This window comes from Bison bison, unplaced genomic scaffold (genome assembly GCF_000754665.1).
Source record: "Bison bison bison isolate TAMUID 2011002044 unplaced genomic scaffold, Bison_UMD1.0 scf7180017864495, whole genome shotgun sequence".
NCBI classification, from domain to species: Eukaryota; Metazoa; Chordata; class Mammalia; order Artiodactyla; family Bovidae; genus Bison; species Bison bison.
In genome coordinates, this window is record NW_011495054.1 from 12,224,230 (window position 1) to 12,236,793 (window position 12,564).

Here is a 12,564-nt window from a genome sequence, read left to right on the forward strand (position 1 = left end):
GGGGGTGTCAGCCGGCGGGGGCGACCTGTCACAGGGCCCGGGGCTCACTTTGGATTCCTTGTGCGTGGACATACGGAGGAAGGTGAGAAAAACGCTGCGGTGGAGGCGCCTCTGCATGTCAACGACCTCGGGGGCCGGGGCCACCCAGTCGTCGAACTTCCGGGGCACATAGCGCAGGTAGGAGTCCAGGCACTTCTGCAGGGTCTCGTCGAAGATGACCTAAGCCAGGCGACAGGGGAACAGCCAGGCTGCATCACTGAGGCCCGAGGGCCTGTGGGTGGACGGTGCGGGGCTCACGGCCGGTCAGCTCTGGCTTGGGGCAAACACGCCAACCAACCCCAAGGGACCGAAGAGGCATAAATGAGCCCAGGGCTAAACACGAGTTTCTAAAAATGCCATGGTGGAAGGCGTTTGTGTAAACATCATTAAGATGGTGATAACGAAACAGTAATTCCAACCACAATTTGCTCTTAGGGATCCAGTGTAAGAAGCAGAGGAAGAGAAAGCATCTCCTGGGGAGAAAAACAACAGCACCCAACCAACGGCATGGCATGTGCCTGGTCTTAGTGGGAATGGTGAAGAGTGTTACCTGGCACCAGAATTTATCGTGCGGCAGGGCCAGGAGCCAGTCCAGGTCATTGGCTACGAAGGTGGCGCGTTCCAGGTACTCCTCCACTAGGGCGGGAATGTTGTCTTTAGGGGGCGGTTTGTATAACACAAAATACCGGTCTGCCTTCTGCTCGGGGTGCTACGGATCCAAAAACCACGTGTTAACGTGGCAGAGGTTAGTCAGCGAGGGCCCCTCTGCCAACCCACAGCAACAGCCCTGGGCTCTTCCAACCGGTGACCCTCAGGCATAAAGAACCGAGTGTCTCTGACAGAGGGAGGCCTGGCCGCAGTCAGGGAGCGCCAGGCGAGCATTAAATACCATGTTTTCTGGAGAATATTTAATGACACAGGGAAAGGTTAGGGGAAGAAAAAGCAAGACACAAACCCCTCTATTTATATAACCATTTTGGGGATTAAAAAAAAAGCACCATATTTAACACATTCACACACTGGTAGGACTTTATTTTTTAAAAGAGTGTCGGGCCGGGGGTTGGGGGACACCTCAAAGCTAACAGTGGCTATCTCTAACAGAAAGGATTAGGACCTGACTATCTTTTCCAATTTAAAACAGAACATGTAGTTTTTTTAAATTACACCAGTGAGGCAGGAGGGTGTTTTCTTTCAAAAGCTCACAACAGTACAGAAAGATAAGTCGCCTGGGACCACCACCCCGGGTCTAGCGTCAACCCAGAGGGAACCCCTCCCCATCCTGCGGGCATCCTCACTGCCCTTTTCTAGGCGTTTACATTAAAATGTAGCCACACGAGGCATTTGTTTGAGCCCATTTTCATCTTTCTGACACAAACAATGTCGTACTGTACATATCACTGTGCTGTTCCCTTTGTATAAGCAGAGAAAAACCTCAGTAATTTTTTGGTATAAGATGCTAATCAAGTAATTGCAGGTCTCGGCTTAGTCTCACAAATTCTCTCTTCTAACCCTTACCTTGCCGGGAACAAATCTTACTTTGTTTGCCATAAAGAAAGGATGAGCTTGGTTTTCTCCTCTGACTACACAAGGTTTGCTTTCTCCAGGGGAGGCGGTGACAGGAAGGAGGCCGCCTGTTTTCGTCTCAGCAGTTATCAACCACAGTCCCCCCACTTCCAGGCCTCTCAGCCCAGCGGGGACAGGGAAGTCATGGCTGACAGGTCAGCTTCTTCGAGAACCACCTAAGCCTCCCGACCGCAAACTGCCGAGTTTTTGAGTTCCACAGGGCTCCTTGGGGGGTTGAGGGTCCACTAGGTCCCCCGCCCATTTAAATCACAATTTATACAAAAGGAATCCTGCTGATTGAAACAAGGTCAAAGCTACTCTCAAAGGCCTAAATTCACCTCTGTGGTTTCCAAGTTCCCCTCCTCTACCAGTTGATGCCTCACCTCTCACTTAGGTTACTTCTCAGGCCAGGCTGCTCACCGACCCCCACTTGCCCAAATGGCACACACACGCGCACGCCCCTGAGATCTGACCTTCCTGCGATCCATCCTGTGAACATCTACTGGCACCCTGCTCTGCCAGGTGTGGGGGCGCACACGAGAAGGGGGTCTGCGTGCTCCCAGAGCCCACTCTGCAGAGGGGATGATGCACGGCTGTCATCAGACAAGCACAACACAGACAGCTCAAACCTGGCAGAGGCACTGTGGGAGCGCCTGGGGGGCAAGGGGCCACTTCCCAGGCCAGGCAGCATCCAGAACCGGACCTTGGAGGTGGAGCAGAATTTTTAGATGGAAGACATAGTCCGATGGGCCATTAAAAAAAAAAAAATGGGATGGGGGCACAGACTGCACTGGGCAGTGGGAGATGGAGTTGGAGGGAGAGATGCTGGAAAGATAGAAAAAGCCACTACTCACCGAGGACCGCCCTGTGTGGGCTGATGAGCAGGCCAGTCCCACAGCCCATTCCTTTTATAAAAGTATCTTTCCACCTTTATTATTATGCTGGGCAGCACATTTTTTTTTTTTACAAAAGTATCTTTCCACCTTTATTATTATGCTATCATTTCTTTTAAACTCACAACAACTGTCTCAGAAGGAGAGAGTATTCTCCCCATTTTACAGAGAAGGAAACCAAGACTTGGTGAGATTTAGGAACTCAGCTAAAGTCACAGGGCTAAGGAAGCAACTGAGGCAGGATTTAAACCAAAGCTGACACTGCACACCTATTAAGTGACATATGATACCACAGGCCACCCTGGTCTCACTGCTCGTCCTTCTGACCCCAGCTCTGACCTCACTTCCTCCAGGAAGTCTCCCAGGCTCCACCCCAATTAGGTGAGGGGTTCACCCTGGCTCCCCCAACACCTGCATTCTATGCTTTCCTGACTGTAGCACTTGCTGAACTGTATCAGAAGTGCCTGCAGATCTGTGGTTGCGGTGGAGGGGGACAGAGGAAGGGGTAGATTATAATAAGGGTGGGGGGGGGCACCAGGACACTTCTGGGAATGGCAGAAATGTTCATTATCTTACGGTAACGGTTTCATGTGGGTTTACAGATGTCAAAACCAACCAAACCGTGTACCATAAATATATGCAGTTTATTGCCCTCCAATGACACCTCAACAAAGTTAGATTGAAAGGGAGGGCCTGCCTTCTGTCTTCCCCGCTACCCTGCAGGTCTCTGGAGGGGGTCTGAGTCTTGCTCACACAGCAGTCCCAGCCCCTAGAGCCAGGCTGGCATTGAGCAGTCCCTCCACACACACCTGCAGGTTGGACGGAGGAATGCATGGAGGTAATGCAGGACCAGGTCCTGCCAAGGCCTTTGAAGCACCTCCGACACCACACACAAGAGCAGGGGCCACGGAGGATCCCAGGGAGAGGAGCTGCAGCTCTCGCTGTATCTCCCACCCTTCAGGCCTGGCCTAGGTCCCACTAGCCCCACGAAGCTTCCTGAACATGCCCTGCCCATCAAACTTGTGCCCTGTTCATCTTGATAAGAAACTATTCTGTACTGTTCTCCAAATGCTCCCCTTAAATGATCCTTATCTTTCTCAAGAGCCCATTCAACCACTTGGGTGCCAAACTTGATTTCTTTACAAGGCCGGGCTCCTTAACTCTGTGATACCGCTTCCACCCCCAGGGGCTGGTGTAAGAATCAGGCTCTCAGGACTCCGGGATAATATACCCAGGTCCTCCTGCCAGGCCCGCCCTTCTCCATTGCTCTGCCCGGCTGGTGCTTATTCACCCTTCCACACGCAGTTCAGGATCTCCCTCCTACAGCCCGGCGTCCCTGGTGGCGTGCGCCCTCCCACCACCCCAAGACGTCTGTGCACCCCTCCCTGGTCTCCATCAGCAGTGTAGACTTCCTTTCATCACGTCCGAATCGTGCATGCTGCAGAGAATCCACCAGTCTGCTTCCTCTCCATCTGTGGGCCCCACCAGGGCAGTCTCTTCTCTCTGTAGCTCCAGGGCCTGTCCCAAAGTGTGGCAAGGGTCCTTGACTCATTTACTGGCTGTCTCCTGAGAACCCATGTTGCACCTGGCACTGGAAAACCAGAGTAAAGGGAAGGGACCAGTCCCTGCTCCCAGAGGGCCCGCAGTCTATCAGCCTGGTGTCCAGGACATGGGGAAGGGCCTACGGAACCAGTCTCCACCGGCGCTGTCCAACAGAACCTTGGCAGAGATGGAACCGCTCCAGACCTGTCCCGTGCTGGCCAAGACAGCAGATTCTCACCACATGGGACTATTTTAACTTAAACGAACTAAAACTAAAAATACATTCCCTTGGTTGAATCGCCCACAATTTCAAGAGCTCCATAGCCACATGTGGTGAACGGCTAACGTACTGTACAGCACAGTTCCTGATTTTCTAATCAGTATCCTCCTTACCTAAAAGAGTTATGAACATGAGGATATATCCAGGGAACATGGATAACATTTTATAATAATTATAAGTGGAATATAACTGTTAAGGTTGTGAATCTCTATGTCATACACCTGAAACACATAATGTTGGATATCAACACTACCTCGATTTTTTTAAAAAGTTACAAAAAAGAAACAAGAGGCTATATAGCAGGAAGGTGAAGAAAGTATAGACTCCAGGGACAGTTTAGCTGGGGTCCTGTTCTGACTCCCCTAGTGTTCTAGTTCTGTGACCTTAAACTCTGAGTTTCCTCATCTGTAAAATGGGGACGACCAAAATGCCTACTCAGAGGGCTGTGGTTTGGCTTCCATGAGATAATCCAGGTGAAAGGTTTGGCCCAGAGCAAGTGGTCTATAAATATTAAGCACTATTATTAGAGAGTAGTCAGGAAGCAATAGGAAGCCATCCAGAAAGCAGGAAATAAAACACCAAGCTCTTGTTTCCCATGACTTTACTCAAGCACCCAGAAGATACTTCCTCCCACCTTGTTCAAGTAAGCTAATGTTCTTGGGAACACAGCAAGGGGGTATGGGGTCTCCGGTCCCCACATCTGTCTCCTCCTGGCACCTCTCCACGGCTCTCATCTCTCCCACAGCTGGTCATCAGCATGCTCACTTCCATTCTCAGTCTCACCAACCCTGCTGGGCCTGCACACAGTGCTTCTTAGCCCGTTCAGACCTGACCTCTGACATTATTAGTGTCCCCCGCCTCCGCCCCCCACCGCCAAGTAGACCACAGCTGGGACAGCTCTGAAAAAGGCCCATCTGAAATCTGAGCGCCTCCTGCAGGGTCCAATCCCCAGATCTGGCTTTGGGCCAGCCCCGCTGCCCGGCCAGCTCGGGCTGAGTCCGAACTGCCATCAGACTTTGATTCAAAATGAAATGCTTTGCAGGGAAGGTATGGGGTGGTATGGGAAACATGGGACATGGGAAATACCACTCAAACTCAAGCTACTGCTGGGAAAGAAAACTCCTGCACTGGGGCTTGGAAAGACCTAACAGCATGCTGGCTCCTGAAACGTAGACTGTGGCCATCAGGTCATTCATAGAATCGTAGAACCGATAAAGAAGGAATTTAATTTTTTGCTTCTGGATTGATTGCAAGTGCGATAATATCAATATTGGGCTGAACAGCCTCAAGGCACCGGCTCACCAGCGCAGGCGAAGTCCTCAGCTTTCCTGTCTTCAGGTCCTCGTGGGTGATCTGGAGTCGGTCCAGAGGCAGGGCGGGCATTGTGCTGCGCGGCCCTCCTGAAAGGAATACGGACGGGAAGACAGCAGACGCAGAGGCTCCGGGGGCAGGGCCTGCTCTGGGACTCACCCCGGAGCCAGGAGAGAAGCTTCAACCCCTGGCCTCAGGGGGCTCCTGGCGGGCCTTAAAGGCCTGGTTCCCACAACTACTCACCTAGACCAGTGACTTTTTTGCCTAAAGTGGCAGTTCTCAGCTGAGGAGGAAAACACTCCCCAGGTGACACCTGATACGGTGGTGGCTTGGTCACTAAGTCATTCTTGCAACCCCACCACGCTCCTCTGTCTATAGGATTATCCAGGTGAGAATACTGGAGTCGGTTGCAGTTCCTTCTCCAATTCCCACCCAATTCATGAAGTACTGGTTAAAAGTAACTAGATTATCCTTCTCATGGCCCCAGCCCCGTGCCCTCCTTGGCCTGGGAGCTCTGGGGAGCCGGTGCCTGGCTTCTCCTTCTCTTGCTACCTTTGCTGTGACCAACACAGGCCTGGTCCAGAGGTGGCTTCATGAAATAGTTGATGAACAACTGAATATGATGACACTTTTCTTACCATTTTAACCCGATTTGGGGGGTTGAAGCCATGGGACTTTCCTCCCTTGCAGAGGGTGTTAAGATTTTACAAACTTTCTAGGCTTCAGGGAAGAAGGATATGGATAAACAGAAGGGCCAGAAGGTTTTCACAGAGAATTCATGGAAACCTGCCAGAGTGACCTCCTCTCTTAAGAGAGGCCCAAACTGGCCACAGAGTCAGTGAGGGGCAGACCCCACGTCTCCTGTCTTCTGGTCCAACGCTCATTTCTCAATGCCACTTGGCCTGATCCACAGGAGGGATGTGCATATTGGCTGAATCATGGAACAGAAGTGACTCTGGGCTCTTAAGAAGACATGCCACAAAAGCCTGGCACATCTCAATGACGACATGAAGATGTATGAAGGGTAGGACGAGGAAACCGTCACCTCCTGAGCCCTCCCTGAGGTGCTGAGGGACATGGTCAGCCATGAGTCACTGCAGTCCTGGCTCTCAGATACCAGGCCAGGCCCTAGTGTTACAAAGACAGATTGATAAGGCCCGGTCTCTGCTCTGTGGGAACTCCGATCCAGTAATAATGATGACGATAACAGCAGCAGAAACACTCCTCTCAGGTGCTGCTGCTCTTCTGAGCCATTTTCTCAGCATGAACTCGCTTGTAGACACCTTAACTGGCTTCACGTGTATGAATGCTTGTAACAAGTCCAGGGTGGGTGCTGTTAATCTCATTTCCTTCATTTTACCAATTAGCTTCCCTAATGGCTCCAACAGTAAAGAATCTGCCTGCAGTGCAGGAGACCCTGGTTCGGTCCCTGGGTTGAGAAGATCCCCTGGAGAAGGGAATGGCAACCCACTCCAGTATTCTTGCCTGGAGAATCCCATGGACAGAGGAGCCTGGCGGGTTACACTCCATGGGATTGCAAAGAGTCAGACATGACTAAGCAACTAACACTTTACCAATGAGGAAGCAGAGGCTCAGAGAAGATAAAAAAAGCTTCCCCTAGGTCTCAGAGTTAATGGCTGGTGAAGCAGGCTGGCTCTTAACCATTTGCTGTGCTGAGTCTAGGGCAGTTGAGCTGGGGGCAGGGGCTTGTGGCTGTAGGGAGAGCATTTCTAGAGGAGCGCCTAAAGGCTCAGGAGAGCCTGAGTTGAGGCTTGATAGTGGAGACTGGGAAGAAGGGTGTCCCAGGTGGAGGAAACAGCAGGAACGAAGGCAAGGAGGTGGGAAGCAGCCTGGTGCACAAGGAACCTTGGTTCAGGGGCTACTTTAGAGACTGTGAAGATACCCATCTTCACATGGCATGTAGAGAGAAGGAACTAGTCCCTAGTCTAGTCTGCCTCGTCCCGGAGGCCCATTCTGGCACTAGGATCTCAGTGGATAGTGGTTCAGACACATGGTCCCTGTGACTGAGCTTTCATCTTTCACCTCTGCAAAATATAGATCACACCATCTGCTGTATGTTTGTTGATGCTGTTCAGTTGCTCAGTCGTGTCTGACTCTTTGTGACCCCATCAACGGCAGCATACCAGGCTTCCCTGTCCTTCACTATCTGCCAGAGTTTGCTCAAACTCATGTCCATTGAGTCAATACACGATTTCTAATTGAGCTACTATCTTACTAGCTTTTCACAACAGCCCAGTTAAGAACGACAAGGATTATTATGCTCAGATGTCCAAAGAGGGGCCCTGATTTGCTCAGGCAAATACCTGAGTAGCCAAGTTGAAACTGAAGCCCAGCTCTTGTGCCTTGGCACCTGGGTCTCCGGTGCTGAGTATGCTAAAAATACTTCTTTCCTAATCCCTGAGAGATGCTGGGAGGACAGCTGGAAACATCAGTGCTCAGCTCACCAGTGCAGAAGTCTAAATGAAGCCCAGGCCCAGTCCTTTCTATGCTCACCTTCCAAAGACTGGAGGAGGAGTGTCCAGTGCGGGGACCTAGGATGGGGAAAGAGTCATAAGGAGGAGGCGGCTCTCCACCCTTAAAAATTCTAGTTCCCAGAGTCCAGGTCTAGACAGGTACAGACAGCAACTTGCTTTTAGAAGAAATCTACTCCTACAGGCCAGAGCCTGTCAGGGCAATTTAGACTCAGGCTGGTATGACAGTCAAAAGAGAAGTTTATAGTTTCACAGCCTGGGTTCAAGTCTCAGCTCCATCCTACCCATGTTGAGACCTGAGCAGTTCCTTAACTTCTTTACGCTCCGATCTCCTCATCTGTAAAATCGGGATGAGAACAGTACATAATCTCATCATCTCTCAGGGTTGACATGAGAAGTAACCAATACTAAGTGGTCAGCACAGCACTTGGCACATAATAAGTGGTAGGTAAAGTTTGTTGTTGTTTAGTCACTAAGTCATGTCTGACTCTTTTGTGACCCCATGGACCGTAGCCCGCCAGGCTCCTCTGTCCACAGGATTTCCCAGGCAAGAATACTGGAGTGGGTTGCCATTTCCTTCTTCAGGGGATCTTCCCAACCCACGGTTTGAACCCATGTCTCCTGCATTGGCAGGCGGGTTCTTTACCACTGAGCCACCAAGGAAGCCCCCAGTTAAGTTTACTTGTTGTTATTATTCAAGTCCCAATCATAAGCCGAGCATTTGGGTTTCCTCAATTACTCAGCAAATACTTACTGAATATCTCTGGGACCTAGGCATGTAAATGACTATTAATCCGTGTAGTTAGAGCTGTAACTGGAAATTTCCAAAACAAGCACAGCACAGAAGGGAAGACTGTCACAGAAAAGGTGACCTACAACCTGGCTGTTAAAGGACAGGAGAAAAAGATGGAAAGGAAGGACATTCTAAGCAGAGAGCAAGCATGAGCAAAGGCTCAGAGCCTGTGGCTTTGAAGGATGAGGGAGACATTTGGTGTGGCTGAAAACACAAGAAGTGGAAGAAGAGGTTGGATAGAAAAGATGGAGCCACTTTAAAAGGAGCCTCAAATGCTGTGCTAAAGATTTTGGCTTTTTATCTGAAGACGAAGCGAGGAGTCATGTAAGGAGAGGAGAGACATAATCAGAAAGAGAAGGTAACAGCCTGGTGGCGGGAGAGGCCTTTTATGAACCACTGGACAGCAGAAAGTGTTAATAACCTTACTTGTCCCTTCAAATAGTTTTTGAGTACCTACTATGTGCCAGGCACTGAAGCCTGGAGAATCCTAAGGCGGGCAAATAACAGACCCAATTCTGCCCTTCACAGAGTTTACGGTCTTGATGGTTAACAAGACAGATATGAACCAAACAGCCACATGAACAAGGAAAATTCAATACTGTGAGTATGCTTTGCAGGCAAGGCCCATGAGGCTATGACAGCATTTAACAAGGAGAACTGACTCGGCAGAGAGAGAATGTCAAGGAATATTTGCGTTTTCGTCTACAGTATGAGTAGAAATTAACTAGTCAATAACTGGACTCTAAAAATGACAAGGTCAATGATCATGATGATATCTGTGCCCCACCCCACAGTGGATCCTCAGTGTCAAGCAGGGCAGCAGAAGTTAAAAATTTAGGAAAGGGCTTTCTTTTGAAGGGGAGCTTGGAGTAAATGCAAGAAGGCCTGGGAGCATCCCCAAGGCTACTCCTGTCTCAGTTTCTCTGTCTTAACACTTCTGGTCTCGCTTCAGTATTACCCTCCTCCGAGATCGTACCAGATTGCCCTATCTATTCACTCCTCCGGTTGCAGTCATATCTTTAATTACCTAGTGCATTTCTTTGTCGTCGACTGTCCCCGCCCACTAGACTGTAAGCTCTATGAGGGCGTGAACTTCCTCTGTTGCTCTGTTTATATCCCCAGTGCCTAGCTAGATCTGTGCCCACGTAGGAGGCGCTGGACATAACATTTGTTGAACGAATGAATGAACCCCGAGGAAACTGAAGCTCGAGGTGAAGGTAGGAGGACAGCGTCTCGCCCAAGGCCAAGGTCATTCTGGGGCCGATCCTCGAACCCAAGACTCTAAGCTCTGGCGGCCTGACTCCGGGTCGGGGTGGAGAGATAGGAGGAACTGGGCGATTCATGGCCCCTGGGGCAGCCTCAGCCTTGGCCCTGCCATCGAGGCGGGAGGCCCGAAGCCGCGTGAGGAACGGCTGCAGCCCCTCCCAGGTCCGATGCCCCACATCCGCAAGGATCAGCCACGCACTCACCTTGGCGGCTCCTATCCCGGCGATGTGCCGCCGCCACCGCCTCTGCCGCCGCGGTCCACAGTGACAGCTCGCAGAGCGCAGGCACTTCCGGGGTCAAACAGCTATTCCGCAGGCGCAGACAGGAAGCCTCGGCCCGACCTCGCCCCCGGAGCCAACTGCCGCCGAGAAGCCGGGCCCGGGGCCACGCCCCCAAGCCAAGACTCCGCCCCCTGTAGGTACAGGAGTGGCTGTACCCACACTTTCCGCTCCTAGCGCCCTTGCTGCTTTAGCAGAGATGATGGGAGGTCGGCGGAGAGCAAGGTGTGGTTCCACCTCTTGGAAAAACCAAGTGTGCTACCTGGGTTCCTCAAGCCCAGGAGGAATTCTGCAGCTAAATGCTATAAACTGTGTCAGGACAGGGGATGCGTTCTTATATTGACATCAATTTTTTCAGGTAAACGTGTCATCCAGTGATCTAAAAGGGACAGAAAAAAACGTCCTGGTCACTCTATTTTTTTCCCTCTGGCATCACACCCATTTGATGGCATCACACAGGCAATTTAATTTGTATCTTGGTGGTTGATTTGTACCAAAGACGTGGCAGTCTTTGGTACAAATAAAGCTTAAAGTAGGACTTCTGGCAGAATGTATGGATTGGTTTCATTATTTCCAATGGTATTAATGTCACTGAAGTTTTAAAGCTAATTAACTTGACTGGGCTTCCCTGGTAGCTCAGCTGGTAAAGAATCTGCCTGCAATGCAGGAGACCCAAGTTCAATTCCTGGGTGGAGAAGATCCTCTGGAGAAGGAATAGACTACCCACCCCAGTATTCTTGGGCTTCCCTGGTGGCTCAGTCAGTAAAAAAATCTGCCTGCTATGCGGGAGACCTGGGTAGGGAATATTCCCTGAAGAAGGGCATGGCAACCCACTCCAATATTCTTGCCTGGAGAATCCCAGAGGAGCCTGGTGGCTGCCATCCATGGAGTCACAGAGTCAGACACGACTAAGCACAGCACAGCATGACTTATAAAAAGACAAAAAGTTCCAACAAGACACCTGACTTCTCTGAACATGTCTCAGTTTCCTCATCTGTCAAAAGGGGATCATTGATACCCACTTCGTCATTTGGAGGCTAAATGAGATAGCACAGACAATACCAAGCACATAGTAGGTGCTCAAGAAATGTTAGTGGAGGGAAAGGAAGGAAGAAAGAAAATGAGGAACAGAGAGAGGGAGGAAGGAGGCTCCTTATCCATTGGAGTGATTTTTAAAAAATTGTTTGTTTTTGGCTGTTCTGGGTCCTTGTTGCAGCATGCGAGGGCTACTCTTTGTTGCGGTGCTCAGGCTTCTCATCGTGGTTGGTTGCTCTTGTTGGAGAGCAAGGGCTTTAGGGCACACAGGCTCAGTAGCTATGGCGCGTGAGCTTAGTTGCTCCGTGACGTGTGGAATCTTCCCAGACCAGGAATCAAACTCGTGTCTCCTGCACCGGCAAGCAGATTCTTAACCAGTAGACCACCAGGGAAGCCCTTCCATTGAAATGTTAACCCTTATATTTATTTCATCTTTGTTTTCCCTCATTTTCCAGAAGAGATTAATGAGAAATGTGAGGTTCCAAAGGAGACATCCTTGTCTGAGCTGTCATATGTCCAAATGAAATGGAATTTAAAAACCACGTTAACAGGAGAAGCCTCAAACCATGTATCAGTTACACACAAGTATGGAGGAATTGGCGGGGGGCGGGGGGTGCTCTGTTTTCTATATTAAAAGAAACACAACCACAACTAACTTAATTTAATGGCAATTATTTGGATTGGCAATGGAGGCAAGTGTCTGTGGTGCTCAGAATCAGTCAACTCTAGGAATAAAAAGAAATACTGTCAGTAGTTGGAGCTAGAAAATCAGCACTGAAATATCTGGGTCTGAGTCCCACCCGGCCCAGAGGCTCTGAGTCACCTAAAATGAATGAATTGCCTTTGTGCTTCAATCCTCCAACCAGCTTGTGTTTGCAGAGTGCCATTGTTGAGGTGAGCTGTTGCGTGGCCTGCACAATGTTCATTTCCTCTATTTTCCCACTAACAGCAGCTTGACCACTCCTCATGTAACCAAATTGGGGTCTGGCTGCTCTCTGCTCAAAAGCCAATAGAGAGGCCAGGTTAGTGGAAAGGAAAAATAAAACAAAATAAAGTTTGCTTTATTTTGGAT

General features: G+C 50.1%; 1 protein-coding gene across 1 annotated transcript in view; it reads right to left on the minus strand.

Annotated features, from left to right (window-relative positions):
* Nucleotides 1-10,489, minus strand: part of ASCC2 (activating signal cointegrator 1 complex subunit 2) — a 36,181-nt gene extending 25,692 nt beyond the window's left edge. Inside the window, exons 1-4 of the mRNA XM_010828748.1 lie at nucleotides 10,383-10,489; nucleotides 5,620-5,717; nucleotides 590-748; nucleotides 49-219 (exon numbers count right to left, since the gene is read on the minus strand). Coding sequence (XP_010827050.1) covers nucleotides 49-219; nucleotides 590-748; nucleotides 5,620-5,700 — 411 coding nt within the window. The 5' untranslated portion in view covers nucleotides 5,701-5,717; nucleotides 10,383-10,489. The remainder of the gene's footprint in view (nucleotides 1-48; nucleotides 220-589; nucleotides 749-5,619; nucleotides 5,718-10,382) is intronic.
* Nucleotides 10,490-12,564: the final 2,075 nt, after the last annotated feature.